Below are 26,391 nucleotides of genomic sequence, written 5' to 3' on the forward strand. Positions count from 1 at the left end.
AAAACCATCATCCACTTTAATGTTACTCTTTTTGTATATATAGTTGAAATGAGGTGTTTGTCCCAAAATGAACACATTAACTTTGTTAATGTATGGCTTACAAACAATCAGTGTGTTGCAGGAACTGGGTCCAGAGTATAATGCCCAAGCCTCCCAGTACGACACAAATTCAGCAACTTGACAGCAACTTTATCTTGAACATTTTGATCTATTTCTTCCTGAACATGAAAAGCCTCCCTTAATGCTACAAACTGCGCCTCGATAAGTTTTACCATATCGTCCTCACACTCTAGATTACCATCAAAAGATGAAATGGCATCAAAAAGAGCCCGACGAACATCATGCACCATGAAGTCCTGCATGAACAGTCATCAACATCTTTTTCTCTCAGTGTTTGGGAAGACAGAGAGGTGTCACTAATCATACGAAAAAGAATAACTTCCATTTTTCTTGTTTAAATTTTAAAATTCCAAAATTTATATATTTATTTACTACTTTATTAGTGCACAGAAAATGCCTCATATCAATCCAAGCACCACTTGATCACTGACCAAGTCTCATGACAAGTAAGACCCAAGCCAAGCTCTGGGTTCTTGTTCATTATCAGAGCTCTCCATGAGCATGAGTACTGCATGGTAGAAATAAATTTAGACACTTCATAAACCTAAACACAAAATAAATTTAACAACCATACATTTAGGGTCACTACATTTACTAAGCAAGAAATTCTGTGTCCCTCAACTAGGCATAAGCATGGGTTTTATCTACTTATAACATAAACAGCCCAAAGATTTTATTTCCAATTAGAAGCTTTTCACAACATACATGAGGCAATTGTTATAAGGGAACAACAGCAAAGCGGCAGAAAGAAAATTTTCAAAAACAAAAAATTGAGAAAGAGCTAATGACCAACAAATATGAATAAGCCTGAAAGCACCTAAAAAATAGATCCAGAGGAAGATTCTACCAGAATTTTTTTCAATGCAGCTTATTCCATTGGTCTTATAGAAAAGTGAAAGAGTTTATCACAATTTTTACGGTTAAAATAGTTTGTAAGTAATATAAGGGCTTAAATAGTAAAAAAATCTCTAAACTAAATTCATTTATGCTAGAAAGCCCCTATTTATTTCTTGTACCCAAAAAGGCCCTTATCATCTTATTTGTTTCCACACAAACCCTTAACCATAACGGAAAATTAATAGCAGTCAGACTCAATGTCAGCTGGCATTTCTATCCATGTCAACCGCGATGTGGCAACATGGACGAAAAATGCCAACTGGCATTAAGTCTGATGTCAGTTAATTTTCCATTAGAATTAAAAGCTTGAGCGGATACAAAACAAAGGATAAGGACTTCTTCGGTACAATAAAAGAATAAAGGCTTTCTTGCATAAATGGATATAATTCAAAGGCTTTCTTTGTATTTAAGCCTAATATAAGAGCTCGTACCTGCGTGTGATCCGTTAGATATTGCCTTTTCTGTCTCATCTCCAACTTAGAGCTACTTGAATGCTCTTCTTTGTGCTCTAAAATTGACACCTTACCCCAATTGGTTGATAATTTTGCCCACTTTTCATACTGGTCACTTAAGTTGAGAATAGCCAAAAAATATTGAGCAAGGTCCTTTAGCCCAATCAAACTGTCTCTAATTGCTCCTGCACATGCAAAAAGAAAACTTGAACTAAAGACAACCTGCTGGATTAAGCAGAGGAGATACTTCAGCTTGATATAGTTGAACTATTACAATTAATTCATAACACAGAAAGAGGGACACAAAGTCATTATCACCCCACCTGTTAATGCTAGCTTGGAGCAGCGCTCAGCATCATGAATGGTAGGAGGCAAAATACCAGGAGTATCCAACAAATAGATATTGGGATGGCTACCAATCTGGACAAAAGAGTCAATTATGAACCCCCAACATGATGCTGCTACAAACACAACTCTGATGGAGTAAAATTAATCTTGGCTAAAAATAAAAAATAAAAAAGACCATTATGACATTGTCACATACATACCTTCAAGCTGCTGATATCTTTTGTCTCTCCAGGCTGAGGACTCACCAAAGCATGCTTCAATTTACCTTTCTCTAAGAGAAGGAACATGGCATAATTTAGATTTCACCTAAAGGTCATTTAAGCAGGAGAGAAACAACAGAGAAAATTAAATGAGTTAATAAAATTAGCACCCACAATCACTACACTCCAACAATAAAACAATGTTGGGCCAGAGGATTTGAGAAGGTTAAAACACCTGCAGCACTAATCCTCCCAATCTGATGCAAAGAATTAGCGAGTGCTGATTTACCAACATTAGGAATCCCAACTAGCATTACTGTTATGGCATCACTAAAACGATGATCAGCTTTGTTCAGTTCCCTAGCTTGAGCTTGTATAAAGTTAAGCAACTGTAAAAAATGAAGTATTTCAATTGTTAGTATATCTTAACAAGACATAAGGTTACTTTAAGACTTCCTAAGAAAAGATCTAAGTAGGTAGATAGGAGAGTTAAAATACCCCTTTGACACTGTCCTTGTTATGGGAATTGACTCCATAAGAAATGCACTTTTGTTGCTCAAAATATCTCATCCATTCCTAAAAAGTAAAGCAGAACCTCTTAAAACAAATAAAGTCAATTAGGATTGGTAGGCAACACAAGAAACAGAGACCAAGGGGATTTTTAATGGAATAAGAACCTTTATTTGGGTTGGGTTTGTGAGGTCCATCTTATTCATGACAACAATTCGCTTAGAAGGAGGACAAGGAGGAGGAACGATTCTCAACAGCTCATACTCAGACGATAAAGGAATCTAAGAGCTTAAAGCAGTCAACAAATTGGTTGAGAAATTTAACCATACAGAAAAAGCATAACGACAAATAAAAAAAATTATACCCTGGCATCTCTGATCTCAACAATGAGATCGACCAATGGAAGCCGTTGAGCAATGGCACATGAGGCCGCAGCCATGTGGGGGCTGTACCATCCTCTGTTTGAGCTTACTGCCTTCTTCACTACACTCCCAATTTCCCTCGCTAATTTACTTGCGATACTACCCAATGCCATTACAGAACTTCAAAACCCTATTCATTTTGCTTCATTGTTAACCCACACAGGAAAATGAACAAAAACAAAAACACCCCAATCGCCAAAAACAATGCAAATGTGGTATGGAATTAAAATAAAGTTTACAAATTAGTATTAAAAAAAAAAACACAATTTACACCCTATATTTTCAAATCAGATATCATCATCTTCATATCTACAACAAGGTGGCAGTCACAGTGGTTATGAAAGGCATAGGGTTACATGAAGGAGGAATTTGATGGGGTTGCTATGAATCAGGGAGTTTATCAGCAAAAAGGAGAAACAGAAGCTCCTTAAAATCCACTCCATATACCTTTACTTTCATACTAAATAAAATGCACGCATTGAATCAAAATATAATATAGATATTCATCATATATGCCCAACTAAGTAGCAGAGAGTTACAAAAAATGTCTACATTAAACCATCTAATGAACCAGGTCAGAAGGAAAAAAAAAATTTTAAAAATATATATAGATTTATAGTAACTCAAAGGAAAGGAAAAGAAAACAAAAATAAATAGATAAATTAGGAAAAAAGCCTGTTTGGTTACCAAGAAAATTGAAACGAAAATGAGAGAAATAGTAAAATACCCATCACAAAATACTCTTGCTTCAAGATCTGCAAAAGATATAATTTACATTAACACGTGGTTATAACTAGAAGATTCAAAACTCAAGCCAAGAAATTTGAAATACAATTAGATAATCGAGATATTTAAACAGGAATAGAAAATTTTAAAAAATAAAAGATGAACAGAGAGATAACTTCCATTTGGTTACCAAGAAATTTGGACAAAAACTGAAAAGAGTTCCATTCGCTGCTGAGAAAATCTTAAAAACAAAAATTGATTCAGGTCTAGAAAGCTTGATGGATTGGTAGACGGAGGTGTTATGGTTGCAATGAAGAGCCGTTTGAAAAATTTTGGCATTTTAAGTTTAAGCATGTTTCCTTTTAATCGTATCTAATTAAACCCCTGGAAGTCTTATCTTTCACTATAGAAGCCCTAATTTGAACGGAATTGGTCATGTGACTTGGACTTCCGTTAAATCCTTAACATGTTGGCATTTATTAGTCATGTGAAAAAGACAGCATGCGTTTATTAGCTGACGTGTGCAAAACTATGCATACAATTAAGGGAAAAAATGAAAAATTAAGAGTCGGTTTGTTTTGACGTAGAATATTTTTCGGAAAATGATTTCAAGACTTCTACTTGTTTGAAAGATAAAAAATTTATTTTAGATATAAAACATTATACAGGTCAACAGGAAAAACACCCATTGAACACATAAAATGTCTTAAGCCTTGAAAGGCGTTAAGACATTTTCCGGAGGATTGGAAAAACACTTTTATACTAAACCTAGTAGTATAACTTTGATAAATATTAATATTTAACTTAAAATATTAAAAAATATTAATATTTAACTTAAAATATTAAAAAATATTAATATTTAGTTAAAATTTTTAACTTAAAAAATTAATATTTAAATTATTCAATACTATTAAAATATTAAAAAATATTTTTTAATAAAATCATTCAATGCTATTAAAATTTTTATTTATAAATTAAATTAATCTTACTAATAATTATAGTAAAAAATATTTCAATAATCGCCATTTAATGAATACACATTTATAAATATAAGTTTTGGATGTTTTACACAATTGATAAATATTGATATTTTTAAAGTGTTATGGTAAAAAAATGATAAGATGAATTTTTTTTTTAAAATTAGAGTTTGCATATGCCGTTAAATGCTTTGAAAAATATTATTATTTATTTTGTCAATTTTCATTTCCATTTTTAATTTTGATTCAAATTTAATGAGAACCAAATGGCACATTTTATTATAAGCAACTCTTATTTATCACCCAACTAGCTCCACCAGTGAAGGTGGAAAATATTTTGCACAGAATGATCCAAACAATAGAAAATGTTTTCAACAGTTTATCCAAATGATAAAAAATATTAAATTTTCTTGTAAACTTGCACAGACAAAATTTTCCTCCAGCAAGTTATTTTCTGGTTGCCAAACAGACCTTAATTTAACTTTTAACAAAAAAATACTATTTTCGCTTGAGCTTCATCGTTTTTCCTCAATTTTCTTCTACAGTTTCTGGTAGGGTAATATTGACTTTTTGTCCCTCTTTCACTGCTATGAATTAATTGTAATAGTTCAACTATATCAAGCTCAAATATCTCCTCTGCTTAATCCAGCTGGTTGTCTTTAGTTCAAGTTTTCTTTTAGCATGTGCAGGAGCAATTAGAGACAATTTGATTGGGCTAAAGGAGCTTCCTAAAGTTCTAGCAATGTCCTAGGATATATAGTTCGATATTATAAGGTTAATACTTTTTTATACATTAGTGATAGAATTTACATTAAAATTTCACAAGCGTGTTTATATGCTTAAGATATATATTAAATCAAGTATGAGAACTAACTAATTTGAAATTTATTTTTTTAATTATCAAAATTAAATAGACATATAACAAGTGTGTGCATATATATATACCAAGTTACTTTTAAAATATTTTAAAATCATATCAAAACATTTGTTTCAATGATAAGTGAATGTATAATATACTTTTACTCAGTAAATTTAATTTAAATTTCTCTTTCTCAAATAAATAAAAGAAGAAAATTTTACAGAGCCAACATACGTCTCAGATAATAATATGCCATCAAATTTTAAACACTTTCATAAAACTTACAACTTTTAAGTTGGGAAGTGTTAACCCTATAAAAATTTATGAGAATTGAATCATGAGCTTAACATATGTGATCATTATGTTAATCTTCTTCTAGTTACGTCCACGTCACTTCCTCTCTTCATAATAAATCCACCAACAATCTTGAGCCAATCAGATTAACGCAAATACCCCATGAAAACAAGAATGGAAAACCAAAAGAGAATGTAATTTAGTAAATTCAGTCAAGCATCATCCTCAAAGTCCTATAGTATAAAACTGGCTTCAAAAACTGTAATTTACTTTACCAAAAAATAATGTTCTGACAAGGCAATTAGCCCATATCTTAGAAGAAACAAATGTCATATATGCAGTAATGTGCATACTGTGTAACAAGTCTATAACAAAATATTGAAGCCTTCCTCACAAAAACTAGATATCAGATTTACTAACATTTTATCTGTCACTATACTGGATGTCCATCAACAATATATATAGTCAATATTCTTGACTATATTTGAATTTTCATTTTTCTACTTCTAAAACTACTGCTCACGTTGTTTCCTAAAGGTTTTTTTCACATTGCTTGCAAGAGTCTACCGATGTTTGGAAGGGAACAGCATTGGTCTTTCCTGCTCATGGGCAGTAAGTTTTACCACACTCAAGGTACTTTTCATGATATTTTGTTGTGCCTTACAAATCAGTTTCCTGTTTTGTACATGGTGATTTTACCATATTAATTAATGAAGGAGGAACCCCGGTTTTTGGTAGACAATTTATGTTTCTGAACTGAACATATGTAAGTGTCATTTACAGAAACTCTGAAGTAATCTTGCTGAGAATATGGTTGTGACTTGTAAAACACAGAGATAGATTGTGGTTGTAGTTTCTAAACATGCAGGGTAACATAAATGTAGGCCTATTGCTTTTGAATGAATTAGTTGATCATTTAACTCGTGAGATTATTGTTTCTTTCTTTTCTTCTCTGTATAAAGTGTCTGCACCAGTGCGGGAGGTTTGAAAACCTGTATGTGTTTTACATAATCATTTAGCGTGCAAGTAAGATGCATATACATAATTGGTATAATAATTGTATTAGCCTTGTACTAGAAAGCTAAAAATTAGATTCAACTGATGGAGGTAGATGTAGTTAACTCTTTAAATTAATTAACAATCTTTGTTTTGGCATCCAGAACATAGAGCTATGAGATTGGTATTACACAAAATAGAGTTTGATTCCCTACTTTGATGACTTTCTAATTTTTCTCGTTTTAAAATTGATTATAAATATATAAGGATAATTCCAATTTCTAAACCCTTTTTTTTTTGGAAGTTAAAGTGCTGAAATAAGGGTTCAAAGTTATGAGGAAGATGTTAATGAGTGGTTATGAAAAGGGAAATTAACAAGTGTCTCAGTTGGTAGGGAAAGTTAAAGTTGTCCCAGGCACAAAAAGAACAAGTGAAAGCTCTATGAAAAATTAGATGCATTCCGACGAAGGCGCCATTAAACAAACAAAAAGGCAGCAATTAAACAAGAAACAAGGCAGAAGACAAGGCAAACATTTCGACATACATAAGAGGCAGCGTGGGTCGCACTTACACTTCAGACAGAACGGCAAGGCAGCAAGAGGAAACGTGGGCCAGCCAGCGCACCGAAGGTCACCGAGATTCACCGGAGGTCAGCAAGGGGCGGCAAGGGTTTTGTGGGCACAGGGAATCTGAAAGATTGAAAATTTGGTAAAAAATCAAGGCGGCAAGGCTTGGTTAATTAGGATTTGTTTCCTTCTTAAATTAAAAAAAAAAGTGAGAGTTTTATTATTTTTAAACCAAGAAATTGTTGGCAGAGTTGGTAAAAGTAGTGTATTTTCATTCATCGCATACCAGATAGTACATCAGTCAAGATGAGCTTCGACTATTAAATCGATTCATTTTTTATTAAATATGAAATGAGTTGAGTTAAAAAATTTAAGTTTATATTAAAATCGGATCTAATAGATCAGCTCATCAAATTAGTGAGTTGAGGTGGATTGGAGCGGATCTTCAGAAAAAAATAATTTTAATTAATTTAATAATTTTATATATTTAATTAAATAATTTTATATATTTATATAAAATTAATAATTTAGTTACTAATAATATTACTTATTTTATATATTTTAATATCTTTAATCTTTATTTGTCAAATTAAAAATTTTAATTTAAATTAAAAATTATTATCTCTTTTTCTTTTATGGTAATGAATATTAGATGATAAATTAATAATGATTCAGATCTTGAAAATTATTACTGTCTAAATAAGATTTAAATTTTTACTTGAGAATGAGGATTGAGATGATATAAATGAGTCTTGAAATTTTTATTATTTGGCTATAAACTGTATGATAGTAGTTTGTGTTAAAGATTTAAACTTTATTATGTAATTTATTTATTTTTTATATTTGATGTAATTTGTTTTTGTAATATGTTTTTATTATTCAATTTATGAATTAATCATAGAAAATTTTATTAATAAAAAATTTATCAAGTAAAATAAATAAAAATAAAAGATGGCCTAACCAAGCCATGGGCTAACAAGGGTGGGTTGGGTTGAGTTTTGATGATAGCCATATAAAAAATGAACTGGCCCGACCCAATCCATATTTTCTACCCACAAGGTTGGGTTGGGTGGGTCGGTACTCATATTGAAGCTCTACCAGAGAAGGATAATATCAACAAAATTATATATATATATATATTCAATTTATATTTTTAAAAATTTAAATAAATTTTTCATATTTTCGTTATATTTAATTAAGTTTTTATATTTTATTTTAAATCAAATAAATTCTTATATTTTATTTTAAGTTAAAAAAGCCATCATAATTATTTATTGATTTAATTAAAATACTATTTATCATTTTATACTATGTAACATTAACATGATATGTTAATATATTATAATTGAATACTGTTACATGTTAATTTGGTATGATAATATAATCAAGTGATTTTTTCACCCTTCAGATCAAAATCATATCAATGTCATGTAGATATATAAATGACAAAGGACACTTTGAAGAATGACAATTAATCAATTATTAGTTATAAAAGCTTATTTGAATAAAATAAAAATATAAGAGCTTTATTGAAGACAATAAAAATAAGAGTTTATTTGAATTTTTTTGAATAATTTAGCGGTTTATTTGAGTATTATGTATTTTATATTATATTAATTATTGAACCATTAATAATAATAATAAAGTTTAATATTCTTATAATAAGCTTTACTATATAAATTATGAATATTATATATCATAATTTATATATAAAACAATATTTATAGATAATCATAATAGATTATATATTAATGTATAATATAAAATATGTAATCTATTATTTTGTTGATTATATAATATATTGTTTATGATTTATTATTAATTAAATATATTATTTTGTAAAATATAACTTGCTTAATCATAAATCAATATCTATAATTAAGTTATATATTAGTATTTTATAGTATGTCAAATTAATATATGTTATAGTTTTAAATGTTACCAAGTTGGTATATATAATAACTACTATACTATATATTATATTTATACTCTTCTAATTTTATGAAATTATTTTTATATATTTAATAATATTAATATATTAATTATTCCAAATAATATATATTATTAATTTGTTGTTTATATAATATATTATTTATTACTTTTTATTAACTAAGAATATTATTTTATAAAATATAACTTACTTATAATTAATATAATTCATCGATATAATGATATATATATATATAATTCATAGATACATATATAGTTTTTTTTATGACATATATATAAGTAATAATATTATTAATATATTATTCTTATATGTATAATCTATTCTTTTAAAAAAATTTATAATTACTATATATGCTTTTTTTAAAAAAAATTATGCAATTTTATTACATGGTGCCAAAGATTAATTCCTTGGACTTATTGGTATAAAATACAATAAAAAACTAAAATAGAAAAAATAGCCGCTAAAAATAAAAAATTGGATGTGGGAATGTCTGGTCCCTCTATCCCTATCCCAAACCTTAGACACATCAAACTAATTCAATACTTAACGGTCCCAAAATAATTGATGCCCTGCAGTTGTTTAATTAGCGAAACGCAGCCTAAAAATTAAGCCATGTCCAAATTAGACAATAAAATGTCCAACTTCACTCCGGAACTTTGCAAATCACGTCTCTTTCAAACTCAGCATCCAAATTCAACAATTCTTAAGACTCCTGGAAACAGCAGACTTTTAGCTCCTTTCCACCGGCTAATCTCCTACTCCCACAATAAATGATACCTAAAACTCTTTTAAGTTTTAACCATAATTATATACGACTTTACTAATTTTCAAAATAAAAAATTTACTCTAAAAAATATATTTCCTTAGATATATAAATTCAGTCATTAATTAATTATTAATATTTTTGCTAATTTAATGAAATAATAATTTATTTGAAAGAACAATTTTACTCTTTATTAATTTTAAAAATTACTATTATACGAACTTTTTTTTGACAAAAAAAATTCTTTCAAGCTAGGGGAGGGGAGCACCGAAGGGAGGGAAACACCAACCTAGTGCTCCCAAAAGAGGGGAGCACTAGATCAATGCTCCCCAAAGGAAGGGAGCACTGCGCACGAGCTTTGAAGGTAAACTCACGAAACTCGAGAAAGCCGTTTCGAGAAGCCTTCGTACATAAATCTAATTAACATATTTCATCCACATGAGGCTTTATAGCCATCATCATTTCATAAGCATTCTCTTAATTTAACATTCAACATTAACCTTCTGAACCCATAATCACTATGATTTTAATATCATCATTCACATAGGTATACGTTGACTAACACATTAATTCAGTCAAACATATCATTATATAAAACTAGTGCAAAGTAATGCCTGCATAATTCGTTAAAGACATAAACTAACATCATAGTGCGAAAGCATAACGCTCAACTATGACTCAATGGAATTGACTTGTCATAAGGGAAGGCTTACCGGATGCCAAATGTCCATCTTACAAGATGATGATGCTAAACCACCCGAACCTTGGTGTCTATTTATCTGCACAATACAGCTAAAAGGGTGAGTCATACAAATACTTAGTGTGTGGGAGCATAAATCGAAAGTAAATGTGTAAGGTTAATTGCTACACGTATCCTCTAAAAATACATACATTACATTTAGACTAAACATGAACATTATACGACAAGTGGAACATCACTTGTCATGAACCACTCTTAATCATAATTCGAGGTAGCTGTATTACGCTACGTACATATATACATTTTACATACGAGGGTAGCGCATTTTATCTTTACTTATCGTGTCTCATCATCATAGCCATCTATTGTCTTCATTCATCATATGAATCGGCACACCATATGGCTAAAATTGTACAACGATCAATTGCAATCCAGCAACCAACAGCAACCGTCAATTGTTCCGATCGGCTTAGTCGTTGAGGGGGTTTAGGGAATTAATGTAGCACATCTGCTACTATTCTTCCCCTCAACCGCCCTTATTTTCACTCCCCTTTCTACCTCTCCTTCTGATACTAAACCCTAAACTAGTAACCACCAACCAAGGCACTTGGTTCTATTCTTCAATCAGTGCTTCATTATCAGTCTAACTTGCTGCCAATCATCTATTCTAATAAGGTAAACCATAGATTTTTTTTTGTTATTGATCTTATGAAAATAACAAGAGAAAGCGAGCTTGAGAGATTATGAATATTATTTTTTATAATTAAAATTCATGCTAGAGAGGAAATATGTTAGAGATTATGAGTATGATATGTTGTTTTTTGCTTGTAAAAATTAATTTTAGTGCAAATAAAAATAATTCCAAGGGATTAGAAAAATGATAGGTTTGATTTTTAATTTTTGAGAATTAAATTTTTTTCTCAACTGTAGATTATTTCAACCTTAGTTAACATTAAACATTTTAAATATTTTAATATTTAGAATTATTGTTTGGATAATTAATGAAAATGATTTGATGCTAGAATTAAACATTAAGAATTATGTTGAGGAATTAATGTTTAGAATTATTGTTTTTGTTTTTAATTTAAACGATGGGTAATAAATTAGGATTAAACATTAATAATTATGTTTGGGAATTAATGTTAAAATTATTGTTTAGATTTTTAATTAAAATGATTGGTAATACGCTAGAATTAAATATTAAAAATTATGTTTGAAAATTAATGTTTAGAATTATTATTTAGATTTTTAATTAAAATGATTGGCAATATGTTAGAATTAAATATTAAAAACTATGTTTGGGAATTAATGTTTAGAATTATTATTTCGATTTTTAATTAAAATGATTGGTAATATACTAGAATTAAACATTGGAATTAATATTTGGATATTACTTTTTTCATTTTGTAGATGTCAACCAATGAGGAAACAAATGTCATAATTAGTGAAACACCAACACCAACACTATTAATGTCTACACCTCATGTTACTGCTAGTTCTACTGAAACCAACAAAACATGTGAAGTTGTAAGTGAAGTGCGAAAGTGAAGGGAGCCATCTTAATCTACATCGGTTGTGTAGGATCGCTTCACTAGATTTGTTAATAAGAAAGGTAATAAGAAGGCTAAATGTTCTTATTGTGGTTAAAAATTTAAAACATATGAATAAATAGAATTGAAATGAAAAAAATAAATAAATAAAAATAAAAATAATAATATAAATTGAGAAAAGAAAACAAAAAAAAACTTTAAAATTGTGACATGTGAAACTATTTTGTTTTTGTTTATTTGCATTAGTTGTTAAATAAAAATTATTTTGAAAGAGCTGTTAAATAAATATATAAAAAATTTAAAAAATTTTATATAATATAAAAAACCCCTCCAAAAGTAAATGAGGCTTTGCCCCTACTAAATCCAATCAATTAATGGATATCCAAATATGTTAGCTGTTTGAAGTTGGCAGAAGTAGGATATGTGACTAGTGCTTAGCTAGGCAAAACTTTAATTAATAAGAGATGAGCCTATTTGTGAGAGATGGTAATGGATATCTTGTAATTTTGAATCATGTATTACCCGACTCAAATTAAGTATGATTAAGGCATTTTTTAATTAATCATATTTTGGTAACATTTGGATGGTAAAATTACTATTGCCACAAGTTTAGGTATTGGTCTCGAGTATCGCTATTCAAATCCGATTATAAATAATCACTTTTAATATCAAATTTTAGTTATATATATTTATAAATTATTTATAATCGATAGAATACTTACTAAAATTCATTAACTGTTCGAAATACTATATTTAACTTTAGTTACTTAATGTTATAATGAGTTAACTTTAATGTATTAATTTAATTTTCAGTAATAATATATTTAAAATTTTTTTCAATTTGTTTATTTTTGATAATTCGAGTTTGAGTCAAGTTTAATAATGAGTATCCATGTTATTTATAAATAATCTGGTTTGAATCTTGGCAAGTATTAGTAATTAGGTTTGGTATTAGGTAATTGATTTTTAATCAAGTTCGAACAAGAGATAGATAATTAAATTTTATTTAAGTTTAGATTCAAGAGTACTTCAAAATGAACTAGTATTGTGCTCATTACCGCTCCTACTAATTGCTTATAACACATTCCATCATTCCTGATTAATACTGACCTTTCATCATGTAAGAACTAAAGTCATTCATGAATCTCTATTCATTCAATATTTAGAGTGAAAATAAATTGAGCAACAGAAATTAAAACAAACAAAAAGGTTAATCCTTGTTAGATAAAATAATTGGAATAATGCACATTTTAGGGAAAATTACTTTTGGTCATTAAATTTTATTTAGTAAAATAAAGCCATCAAAAGGTTTATTTTTGGTACAAATTGCTATAAACAAAAATTGGACATTACAGGAACCAAAAGTCTATTAAAAATATTAACATGAAATGCTATACTGGGCACTAATGATAAATTTAAAATTTTGCATGAGAAGTGACTGAAAGATAATTATAAAGATAATTATACTATATATATATATATATCAAATTTTATACATAAATAATAAAGAAAATTAAAATCTGAACTTCTGCCACCAGCTTGGCTTGGCTGCTGTTGGGCACCATAACCTAGATTTTCCCTATGAGGTTCAAAGTTTCTGTTAATGTTTTTTTCTTAGAACTCATAAAATCTTCAATTCTCAGCACAACGGTAAACAGGCTCTTGAAGAATAAGTCTGGCATGTTAAACCTATAGCTTATTTAAACATCAGAGACCACAATTTTCTTTTCCCATTAGCGAGGTACAAATTCTTAAATAAGTTAGTAGTCTTTCATTCTTTTGTAATGTTTTATTTTCATTCATGACTTAAAAATTTTATATTTTTTATTTACGTCTCGTCAGTTTGCATTAAAATTTAAATAGAATGTGGATAAAATTTGTCATGTGGTACTTTGGTAGATATACACATGATAAATTTTATCGAAAATTAAACGGTACGTTGAAAGATGGATGAATTTGAAACAAAGTCAATAGGTCGTGGATGGAGAAATTAATTTTTTCAGATTATAAATGAAAATAAAACATTTCCAAAAGATAATATATTGATTAATAATAAAATTTATTCTAAACTCTTTTGTTAATTCAATTTATTCAAACAACTTTTCCATATAGCAAACACCATTACAACCAGTGGTAATGCTAATAAAAACATAAGACCAAAGAAAATAAACTCCAAGGCTGAACATGTTAAATGTTGTCTTCTCTATATAAAGGTCGCCGAACTAATTGGAGAGCCAGCAAAAGGGGCAGCAGTAGGTGCAGAAGGAGCATCGCAGTAGCCTGTAAGTCTTTTGTCTTCCTCATATGTGAAACCAATGGAAATGAACATGCCAGGCCAGCAGTCATTGATTTTGAGAATGTCACTGCAACATTTATGGCCAATACCTTGTTGGCCATTGATGACTAAGAAGCCAACAATCTGAGGCATGCAAGATTTCAGGTCATTCAGTGCAATCCAGCACTTAAGAAGGCCTTTACTAGCCTCAAGCCTTGCTGCAAGGTCATGGCCTGGTGCCTTGTAGCCGGATAGCTCCCTTTTTGCAGTTGCACTAGTAGCCAAGAGGCAGAACATGGACAAAAGAAGAAACACATTTTTGCGAGCCATGCTAATGTAAATAGTTGATAGGGAAAGAGAGCAAACTGATGGATAGATGCATGAGGAGAAGGTGAGAGTCTGGGAGGTTATTTATAGGAGAAATATGAGAGGGAGATGGAGGAAAGAACTAAAAAAAGTTAAAAGGTGTGATTGGTTTCATGATTACGAGTTCTAATTGTCTTAACCAAAAGATTAATTAAGAGAAGATGATGGGTTTGTATAACTGGAGTAACTGCAATTAGTCATGTAACTTGCATGAAGCCATGGAGGAGTGTAACAACAGCGGGTTTCCAAGTAGCAATAGGTACTTGCCTTCCTGTCCAAGTTGATGCGAGACGGAAACATTTGAGCAAAGCCTTCAGAATTTGTGCCTGAGTAGTTCCTTAATGAACATGCCAGGTTTGATGGAAGGGGTCAAGGTTTTGAGTGTATACCATTTGGTTCTAGCGGAAGGATGAGTCTAGCCGTCACTTTTGTACTTCAAGTCCTACACTTGGCATCGTGTCGGCTGCTTCCTGGTCAGACAAAGCAGTCGATATTGGACTCCTTTGATATGTCTCTTGTATTTCTTGCTTGGATTTAGTAGGGATGTTTGTAAGGTTGAAGGTTTAGGAGGATGTAATCAATATAGGTTCTGCTAATTAATAAATTATTAAGAATTTTTTCTTTTTGAATAAAAATATGATATGATTATTTTTTTATAAAAAAATTGACATGACACTTAAACGACAAAAAATATCTCATAGAGAAATAAATTTAATAATACCCTTGTTCGAGAATATATAATTTTGTCATGTTATATATATTTTTGAAACACTTTGTATTTAAGGGGTTAATTTTTTTAACTAAACAATCACATATAGTAAGCCCTAAACAGTATTTTCTTGATTTATAATTAAATTTAGCTTTAGATCAAGAGATCATATTTGTAAGTTCCCATTCCTTTTCGTTTTATATTTTTGTTTTGAATCATGATAATGATTTCTTATTTTTCAAGAAAAATATTTGAACACAATAGTGACACTAATACTTCTTTACTTGAAAGTAACGAAGATGTTTTTTTTTTTTTTGAAAGAATAATGGCTGCATCATCATTTTGCAAACGTGCGCAGCTTTCCTCAAGTTTTCATGAATTTCAGTGCTTTGGAAATTCATCTACCTTCCTAACTTCATCTCTACCACTTCAATATTACTCTTAGTGCGTGAAAATGTATATATTATAAAGTTTCTTTTAGTATGTTACCACCCAAAATGGAAAAAGGACTTGCTTGCTTTATCCTTTAGCGTGTTGTCGCTTTGATGCCATACTAAAGAACATGGACCTTCACTACTCTTGAGTAATTTTGGTGCCATGGGTTCATTAATCAGAATGTGTTGTGTTATCAGCAATCAAACTGTTCTGGCAGAATCCCTCCAACCATGAACCATGTCTAACCTAAGCTCCTTGAGTGTCTTAAACTTGTCCATAGAGTACTCAAATGCTGTAATGTTCAGCAGCTGTATAGGAGAAAAAGTGGACAATCGACATGAAGTGGACTGGTTCTGTCTACGCCTGCAATTGGGATTTTGGTTAGGAGTCTTATCACCTCTCCATTCTAGTAATTCTGCATTTGCAAACTGTTTGTTAAGATTACACTACCTCAACGCTCTTCATTGTTTGCCAATCAGAACTCCGAGTTGTATTTCTATCTAATAATTTTCTCAGCAGGCAAACAATTTTATTCTAAAATCAGTCGTCTCTAATTCGCTAAGTACAAAATTATGAGCGTCTTTGTCATCCTATAGTTCAACATCTGGCGCAATAGTCAACAGAAAATCATGTGCAAATAGTCTTGCACAGCCAAATATTGTCTATGTTACATGCATCTAGACTTGAAAGATAGATATCAGACCAATGAACCTAACAATAATCCTCTGAGTCTGACATTGGATAAAGTTGAAAACTAAAGAGACAATAACGTGATTCTCTTTTCTTTTGACTGAAATTGTAGCCCTTTGACACCCAATCAGAATGGAAACCAATCAACTTGAAAAGCTGCTCCCTCTAAGGCATGACCAAGGATGCTACTTGGAAATTTCTCAATAAATGGATAGAGTAGGAATTTGTAAGAAATCAGTGTGCATCAGTTAGCAAATACTTTGAGAGATACTCTCTGGAGGAGAGCCTTACAACAAATTTAGCTTGAAACCTGAAGAAACGTGCTTGTGTCTGCCAGGATGATATAGATATTCCAGATTCACCAGAAAGGCGGTGGGATCATCAGAATATAGGAAATAGCGTACTGGTAGGTTTTTGTTTCTCTCTACTTCTCTGCTATAGTTGGTGCCATTATGGCAAAGAACATTCTGGTGACTGGTGGTGCTGGTTTTATTGGAACCCACACAGTGCTGCAGCTGCTATTGGCGGGTTATAATGCAGTGGTGGTGGACAATCTCAATAATTCCTCTGATATTGCCATCAGAAGAGTCAAAGAACTCGCCGGCGAATACGGCAACAACCTTGACTTTCACCAGCTGGACCTTCGAGACAAAGCAGCTTTGCAAAAACTTTTTACAGAAACAAAGTTTGATGCTGTAATACACTTTGCTGGATTGAAAGCAGTGGGTGAAAGCATGAAGAAACCATTGCTGTATTACAACAACAATCTCATTGGAGCAATCACCTTATTGGAAGTCATGGCTCTAAATGGATGCAAAAATCTTGTCTTCTCATCATCAGCTACTGTTTATGGTTGGCCAAAGGAGGTTCCATGTACAGAAGACTTTCCTTTGGCTGCAATCAATCCTTATGGACGAACCAAGCCTTTCATTGAACAGATTTGTCGAGACATCCAACATGCGGACCAAGAATGGAACATCATATTGCTAAGATACTTTAATCCTGTCGGTGCACACCCCAGTGGCTATATCGGAGAAGATCCCCGTGGAACACCAAACAATCTCATGCCTTACATTCAGCAGGTTGCTGTTGGCAGGCGACCTGCCTTGACTGTATTTGGGAATGATTATTCCACCAAGGATGGAACTGGGGTACGTGATTACATACATGTTGTGGATTTAGCAGAAGGTCACATTGCGGCACTGCGAAAACTATGCGATCCCAAAATAGGCTGTGAGGTCTACAACTTAGGTACAGGAAAAGGAACATCAGTTTTGGAGATCGTTGCTGCATTTGAAAAGGCATCTGGGAAGAAAATTCCTCTTGTAATGGCTGGCAGGCGACCCGGTGATGGTGAAATAGTTTATGCTTCAACAGAGAAGGCAGAGCGTGAGCTGAATTGGAAAGCTAAATACGGCATTGAAGACATGTGCAGGGACCAATGGAACTGGGCCAACAAGAACCCTTATGGCTATCAATCTCCGCCGGAGTAAGCTGATAACTTTTCGTGCTTTTTCACGGGCTTGCCCTGTTCCTGAAGCCTTTTTCAGATTTAAGTTGCCGAACGTTTGTGGGAAATCTTTTAATCTGTCATTAACGTGTTACTACTGAAATAAAATTGTAATGACCCATAGATTTGGCATGATCATATCCTAATTGTTGATAATTGTGACTCATTACTTGCATAAAACATGGTGTCACAAGTCGAATCCAAATCTTCTACCTCCATTTTGTACCCCAACTCAAATCTCAATTTTCTGCCTCTATTTCCTATCTCATTCTGTATTCCAACTCTCACAAAACACCACTTGTCTCCCGTTTTATTCCTTAATAATACATGTTTGGGCTTAAGTTTTTTTTCCCTTTTCTTTCACTCTCATATTTTTTCCCCTCTTTCTCTATTGGCAGATGGTTGGTAATCTTCTTTCTTCTACTGCTTGTTATTGTTCCGGCAAACCAACATCGCAATCCCAATACTAATCGCCCAAAGCTAGCATTCACTATAAAATCTGTTATGTCTTATCCTCACCCTTGGGCGTAAAGCTTAGTTAAAATTGACAACATGAGCACCAGAGGGCTACTGCTAAGTGCTGAGCAGTAGCAGTTACTATTTGCCAACAACCCTATATATGTACTCAACACCATTTTTTGTAAACAAATGATGTTAAAGCTAAAATATTTTAGCCTTAACAATTGTAACTGTCTTTAATGTCTCAATAGCAAAGCCACTTTTCTGTCTAATTCAAAGGTTAACCCCTAAACAAGTTGTTTATAGTGCAACATTTAATCGATAAAAACAAATAATAGTAGAAAACAAGCAAGTTCCTTCCCACCCTCGAAGAAGAGTAGTCTTTATCATGTTAACATTTTCCAGTTATTTGAAGTATGAGAGCTGCATATACAGTACAATTTCAATGACTAATGCGTGCCAAAACTGCAATACCACTTATTTGTACGTTGACGCTATTTCCAAATTGATTGGATCAAATAAATGCTCACATATCTAAAGGTCCAAATGCATTTTGATCCTCAGACTGTGCATCCCCTAAAAATGAATCCATCTTTGGTCTTTGTTGTTGTCTTGTAAGAGGGAAGTTCCAAAATGAATCAGAATTCTTGAAGAATATGTAAAATGCAACTGCTGATGCCAAAAATAGTCCTAAAAGCAGCAAATAAATCTGCCACTCTGCACATGAAAAGAAGATCATCATTCTTCTATCCTTGGAATTGTTCACATGCACCTCGAGAGAGAGAGAGAGAGGAATACCTTTCCAGTCTGCAGGAACATTTAATTTTGTTACCATAGCTCCCCATTGACTCGAAGTTGTAAGCACAACCCTGCAACAAAGAAATCATGAGAGAAACCAAGCAGATAAACAACCGATATCATACATTCCAGGGTACTATCTCAGGGATGTAACTCCTCACATCTTTTCCAATAAGTAAATTTTGGAGACAAAGTTTATAAATATATCGCATGGCTAGTTGGTTTATTATATGCCAACATGAAGTTAAGAGGGTCAAAAGTTAAAAAGAGGCTATAATTCAAACACACGGAATAAACAAATGGCACCAAACCGTCTTTAAAATTCTTCAAGATCCCTTGGTGCAATGGTATGTGCAATATTGTCAAGACAGGGACTATGACATGTTTAGGATTCATACACCCTTTAATGATCTACACTACAATGTATGATAACAACAATAAGTTAGTATGAAAATGAACACCAACTCACATCAACTCTAATTAATTTGATTAATGGCCTCAAAACAAACTAACACTCAAATGAAAAATAAATAAAACAAGAAACAGAGAAAGGATCAAACCACCTTATTTAATTAAATATAGTGCTTCCAACAAATGGAATGTTAATTGGATCTATAACAACATAGGTTGAAAGATTGCCACAAGTACATTTAGATAATGTTAAAATTGTGATCCAGAGAGGAGATCATGGAGTGCCAATGAAGATAATGGTGTTTAATGAAGACCGAAAGAGCAAAACAATAATCTAGAAGAGACATCACCTAAGGACTGGCAAAGCACAACCGTGTTTACCCATCTAGTGCGGTCAGCAGAATGACACACAAAGCAGGATTTAAAAGTAACTTCTTTTAGAAAGCCCAAATAAACATGGGATCAGACAAAGCAAAGACAACATAAGCAGATATGCTTTTAAATAAAATATAACTTTCTGGATCTAAACTACCATGCAGTTGCTTAAAAAAAACCTACAAAGCAAGTATAAAAATCCCATTTGGAGCATTTCTTAGTCATCTCTATGGTAATAACAACCACGTCATCTTTGTTTAATGAGATCCTTTCAATCTAGAAAAGGTCAAGGGATCCACAATCATTTAAGGTTGATCACATGACTCTGCAATCTAGAAACACTATTGGAAAAAACTAAATACCAGAATATTTGCCTTGTCAATGATTAGCCAAAATAGTACTTGCAAACAGAATTTTACCTTTGACCAGGACAGAACTCTAACAACGAAATGGATGCACCCAGGTGTAGCCTCTTGCTCCAATGGCTGATCTCCATTTTCTTTACTTCAACCACACAGATGTCTCCATCTTTGCTTCCGCTAGAATGAAAACAATCAAACATAATTATCAATGAACATACCCATTGAAACATATTATAAATGTAATCAATTCTACAAATCTTTCCAAGCACCATAAACCAGTGCTTGGTATGTATAAATCCTGACTGCCACATCCTTCCCTTTTGTCTCCCACAGTTCTTTCCTTTCTATCAGTCCCTACTCCATTCTCTCCATGAGAACCCAGACAAGTTAAACACATACATAGACATGTATATTGAGTATTGACACACATGCACAATTCCCACTTTTTGCTACAATATAACCAAGGAAATAGAGCTCTGAAATATAAAGCTGTTCCAAAGCAAGCATGAAATTCTACTGTGACAAAAAACATCACTTGAGAATAAATTTGAAAACCAAGACTATAGGACATTTAACAATTTCAAACAGTCAAACCAAATTAAACCAAACCGACCAAAAGCAATGATGCTTCATTTTACTAATTTCCAATATGAACCTTGATATTAGAAAGAAGAAATCAAAAAGGCATTGCTTAATGCTTACAGAGCAAGATATTTGCCATCCAGGCTAATAGATATAACAGAAGCAGGCTTTCTGAGTAACCTCTTATGTCCAATTTTATTCCACGTACTTATGTCATAAACTGCAGTAAGTGCTTTATCACCTGTCACATTACAGCAGTACAGTTCATAAAAGTCAACTAATAACAGAAGGTAAATTGTTTACTTCATACAAAACCATGCATACCCTTTTGAACAGTACAAAACAAAAATGGTTTTGTCCCATCTTTGGAGAACCGACATAATTCGATCTTTTCATCCTACAGAACGGACATACCAAAAATTTGTTAAAGACCAACTAAATTTTGCAGTACACAACAAAAACTATTTGGTTGAAGAAATGGTACCGAGTCGCGAGCTAAAGTTGTCAAAGGCACACCATCTTCTGTCTTCCATATTCTTGCTGAACCATCAGTAGATGTTGAAGCTAAGAACTCTGAATCTAGGCTAAAATATGACAAACAAACCAGGCCAATTCAAAAGTTAGGTTGGAAAAACCATCAAAACAAATCAAATTCAGTATACCCAACTTTAGAAAAATATATTCTATGAACCACTTTTCATCAAATGCCATAGATGTAAAAATTTTCAGCACATTTTTAAAGGTCATTAGAAATTTTATGTCAAATAAAGAAGACTTATAACGGCCTACCTTATTGTCTAAAATATTTCTAGAAAGGAAACCAGATTAACACATTTTATATTTTTAAAAAATACCTTCTTAAATAATTTAACTTTGCACAGCAAGTTAATGGGAAAAAAAAGATTATGTTTATGATTACATACAAATGGGCTCAATTCCTACCTAAAATCCATATCCCGAAAGGATTTATGCGCTCTTACTTCATCTACAATGATGCGAAGACTTGGCCATTCCAAGATTCTAAGATGCCCATCCTATTGTTGATAAAGACAGACATTACCAACATGAAAATAAACCAAAAGTCTTGATCAAAGTCCAGGTGACTGCTTACCACCCCACCAGTGGCAAATCTAGAGCCATCAACACTGAAAGCTAGGCATTTCTGTGGACCAGCATCTCGGAAAGGAGGTAGTTCTTTGGCAAACAGCTTTAAATTTGTTTCCTGACCATACAATTCGAACAATCTGCACATAAAGAGAATATCTCATTCTAGAAGACCATTCTTCTGAAGACTCAAAGGCTAATGGCTAACGCAAAGTAATTCTTAGTTATATTAACCATCAATATGAAATGTCAAAACTTCCCTTTTTTCTCAGGCCACAATGCATAATATCATGTGTACTTAAATAAATAAATAGATAATAGGCCCCACTAATAAATGACCATACGAGAGTGAAAGAAAGAGAGTCATGAACAAACAAATAGATAAAGGAGCATTAGATGGTAATAACAACACAGTTTACATAAACAAATACCCATGAGACCATTACTTTTCCAAGGGATCATAGAGGTAGAGGATATGTCTCTGGTGCAAAGGGGCTGAGGCAGGGTGATCCCCTTCTTCCTATCTCTTTGTCCTGGTCATCGAAGTGCTTTATAGGCTCCTTAATGATGCTGCTAAGAGACAGATCTTTACTTATTAGCCCTACTATACCAAAGTAGCACCACTTCACCTTTGTTTTGCGGATGATGTTATGATTTTTACTAAGGTAGATATTCATTTTGTCATTACCATCCAACGTATTATGGAACTTTTTTACTATATGAAAGGGCTTCAAATGAATACTGTCAAGAATGATTGTTTGCAGCAATGATTCGATATCGGGATCTGGCAACTATTCAACAAGCTACTGGGTTTAAAATTGGTTGTTTACCAGTTAGGTACCTAGGTGTGCCTCTTACTAAAGGTAGACTGATTGAAAATATTGCAGCAGCTTGATCCAGAAACTTACATGCAGAACCAATAGATGGGGCTCAAGGAATCTAACATCTGGCAGACTCCAATTGATCAGTTCAGCCCTCTTTAGAATCCACAACTTTCTTATCTTACAAAATCTATTGAAAATTACACACAAAAGCATGTCCTATCCAGGAAAAGAAAAAAAAAAGTTGAACAAAAGCTGTAGTAAGATATTCTTGATATCTTATGATTTTCCATAAAAAAAAAAGAGTTTCATAGAAGTCGTACGTAGGCAAGCCTCCGTAATTCAGTAGGCATTCTTCAGTGCAAGTTTACAACACAGGTCTAATCCACAGAAACACAATCCTGCAAGCAAATTCCATGCAGGAGTGAAGCTTAGAAAAGCCTCTCTGAATGTGGGATGGAATCACTTTGCTCAGACACAAAAGGTCCAAAACCAAGATTACATTTTTACAACTGCAGTCTATCGCCAAAAACTAAGCCAAGTAGTTTTTCTTTCGGAGGGCGGGAGGGTGTGGTAAACTAAAGATATATTTTGAGAACTTTCAAATTTCCTTGTGAACTAGATGTAGCGGCCAAAAGTTAAATGTTTTATGAAAACAATATATAAAGAATTTAGCAGTGCTCATAAATTGGCATCTAGGACAATCTGGCAAAGCAGCATCAAGAACTCAGTGTTCTTCTAGATTCCAGGTATTCCAAACCAATGATGTGCAAGTTCAAGTCAGCCAGCAAACAGCTCAAACAAGGACAAAGTTGAAGAACTTAAATGGAAAAATCTAGAACAAAAAGAACTGAACATTGTTGAATGTTGATTAAGAAATCATTCCTCAACTTCAAATAGGCAAACTGAGCTTGCCAACGGGAGTTAAAACAACACAAGAGAGTCGAACATGCTGACATCATTCTTAGAAAAGACCAAAGCCAAATACTTATTTAACCAAGAGAAACCAATCTTAGTAAATTGTCGAAATGCAAAAGGCCCCCAGAAGAAGATTAAGTGTTTAACTGAGAAAACAGAACTACTGAAAACTGGTATCCTAATCTCGCCAACCAACAATTAAAAGAGAAGAAAATATCCCAGTTTTCCATCCAACTGCTCCAAAAGAAAACATTTCCAAGCCACACAATTACCATCCCAAGATTGAAAAAATCTTCAACTCCCTCACATTTCTCTGCCGCCTTACTTAAATTATTAAAAAGAAAGGAGAAAATGCAGAGCAGCTGTTCCCTGAAATGAAACAAGGATGCAACATACAAAGAAAACAACTAGTCACAGATTTAATCAGAAAAATTCTCAGTGTTATTCCAAAGCAGGCCCTACCCCTACCCTCAGCTTGGTTTCAATCCCATAAACAGCTTAAACAAGTTTTTTATAACTTAACCTACAGCCTCATGCCCATCAGGAAGCATTTCATAACAATACAAATCAATATTTAAACAAAATTGACTACTCATACATTTCCAAACTACGGCAACATGCAGATAAGAAATCATTTTTTTAAAAAAAAAAAACTCACTTGCAGCCTCCATTAGTGGTAGAGCAGACAAAATCATCTCCACTTGGGTGCACTGCAATGGTTATTGGATTACCATCACTCTCTTCAAGCTCATGTCTAGCCTAATATAACAAATTTAAAGTATAAATATTGAATTCTAAATAAATGAAAGAAATTAAAAAAAAAACCATTAAGGTGACCGTTATTATCGTTAAAAAAACAAATTTTATTCTTTGAAAAAATAATTCCAACAATCAAGCTCCATCAAGTAATTTTTCTTCTATAATCAACAACGGAAAAAAAAACACCATGAAATATATTTCGTTAACTAATAAAAAAATGAATTAAAACAACACTTTTTCCCCTTTAAAATGGAGGGAAAATCCCAACCACCATTCAAAAAAAAAAAACCCGTTTCTTTTTTGCACTTCCCAAAACCAAAAACCCAATTTTTTTAATTGGGGAGAAAGCCCAACATTTCTGTTAAAACGTAAAACGAGCTTACCAATGGAGATGCAGAGAGAGAATTGGTCTTGGGATCAAAAGAGAAAATCTCGATGACAGAAGAACAAGAGGGAGAAGAGCCGGGCGGGGTCATGGAGCGGCCCAACACGACCAAGATGCTGTTTTCGGGTCGCCGGATCCATGAGCCGCACGTGACGGACCCACCTGCTCCTCCTTCCATTGATGAAGAAAATGAAAGCTGGGAAACAAGTCAACAACAGGAGAAGAGAGTTTGTCTATTTTCTTTTCCGTTTCTGGGTTTCCGAAGCTTGGAGTGATTAAAGCCGATTTTTATAGGCCAAAAATATAGTAGTAATAAAAAGGAAAAAATAATGTACAAGTCGGGCAGATAAAGCTGTTATTTCTTGGGTAGTGGATCCCACAAAGGAATTTCGGAAGCATCGATTCAGAATAAAATTGGTGGAATGAACAATGTCAGCTCGAGGGTTCTTGAATTTGATTGTGGATATTCCTTTATGATTCCGCCCAAACGCTGAACAATGCTCTGTTCCTTTTAATCTTCTTTTCTTTTTGTTTATTGCAACTTGCCACTTAATAACAAAAATTAGCTGTAGGATTATTTTTTCTTTTTTATTTATTTAGTTTTAGACTAAAACCTGGTATTATTTATATACGAAAATTGAAACTATAAATTATCTTGTTTTCACCTACAAAAGATGTGAATTTTTTTAATTAGTTTAAATAATAATTATTTATAAATATAAATTTTTAAATAACATATAATTAAAAGTTTATAGTATTAATTTATAAATTATTTCAATTGATAAATATATTTTTAATAAAAGTCATTTAATGTAATTAGAATTTTTATTTACAAATTAAATAAAATTTATAATAAAAAATATTTTTAATGATAATTTAGAAATATAATGCACAAATGTATTAGTTTTCATTAATTAAAAAAGTATTCAATATCATATTTTATATTTTTATATATATCATAAATATATATAAATATATAATAATATTAATAATATATGTATGTATGTATGTATTAATTATTAGTTTTATATGTCAAGATGAAGTTTTTTATCTGGTTGGCCTAATTCTTACAATGTCATGTTATGAACCTTTTTTTTTTTG

The 26,391-nt window shown here is 32.0% G+C and overlaps 2 protein-coding genes and 2 pseudogenes across 9 annotated transcripts; 1 reads left to right on the forward strand and 3 right to left on the reverse strand.

The window, feature by feature from the left end:
* Positions 1 to 5: 5 nt before the first annotated feature.
* Positions 6 to 7,704, reverse strand: LOC110425281 (P-loop containing nucleoside triphosphate hydrolases superfamily protein). 8 transcript variants are annotated; one of them, XM_021440155.1, is made up of 10 exons: positions 7,654 to 7,704; positions 7,373 to 7,490; positions 2,892 to 3,079; positions 2,695 to 2,808; positions 2,516 to 2,593; positions 2,253 to 2,406; positions 2,018 to 2,088; positions 1,793 to 1,889; positions 1,449 to 1,654; positions 6 to 356 (listed from the first exon to the last, which is right to left on the reverse strand). In XM_021440155.1, exons 3-10 carry the CDS (start codon positions 3,060 to 3,062, stop codon positions 108 to 110), a joined length of 1,140 nt encoding a protein of 379 aa, XP_021295830.1. In that variant the 5' UTR covers positions 3,063 to 3,079; positions 7,373 to 7,490; positions 7,654 to 7,704; the 3' UTR covers positions 6 to 107. The 8 variants fall into 8 exon arrangements, with proteins under 8 accessions (XP_021295830.1, XP_021295826.1, XP_021295825.1 ...); XM_021440151.2 differs by having other exon boundaries at positions 2,892 to 3,704; positions 7,654 to 7,703; XM_021440150.1 differs by lacking the exon at positions 7,654 to 7,704 and adding an exon at positions 3,677 to 3,704 and having other exon boundaries at positions 7,373 to 7,636.
* A 6,673-nt stretch (positions 7,705 to 14,377) lies between these two features.
* LOC110425538 (egg cell-secreted protein 1.3-like) lies at positions 14,378 to 15,272 on the reverse strand (annotated as a pseudogene).
* Positions 15,273 to 16,930: 1,658 nt separating this feature from the next.
* On the forward strand, positions 16,931 to 18,667 carry LOC110425041 (UDP-glucose 4-epimerase GEPI48 pseudogene; annotated as a pseudogene).
* A 343-nt stretch (positions 18,668 to 19,010) lies between these two features.
* PHF1 (phosphate transporter traffic facilitator1) lies at positions 19,011 to 25,783 on the reverse strand. Its single transcript, XM_021439815.2, has 10 exons — positions 25,289 to 25,783; positions 24,805 to 24,905; positions 22,415 to 22,547; positions 22,246 to 22,337; positions 21,788 to 21,887; positions 21,628 to 21,700; positions 21,424 to 21,544; positions 20,779 to 20,898; positions 19,574 to 19,644; positions 19,011 to 19,492 (listed from the first exon to the last, which is right to left on the reverse strand). The coding sequence occupies exons 1-10, from the start codon at positions 25,466 to 25,468 to the stop codon at positions 19,302 to 19,304; spliced, it is 1,182 nt and encodes a 393-aa protein (XP_021295490.1). The 5' UTR covers positions 25,469 to 25,783; the 3' UTR covers positions 19,011 to 19,301.
* Positions 25,784 to 26,391: the final 608 nt, after the last annotated feature.

This window comes from Theobroma umbraticum, unplaced genomic scaffold (genome assembly GCF_002168275.2).
Source record: "Theobroma umbraticum cultivar Fairchild unplaced genomic scaffold, ASM216827v3 scaffold_81.0, whole genome shotgun sequence".
NCBI classification, from domain to species: domain Eukaryota; kingdom Viridiplantae; phylum Streptophyta; class Magnoliopsida; order Malvales; family Malvaceae; genus Theobroma; species Theobroma umbraticum.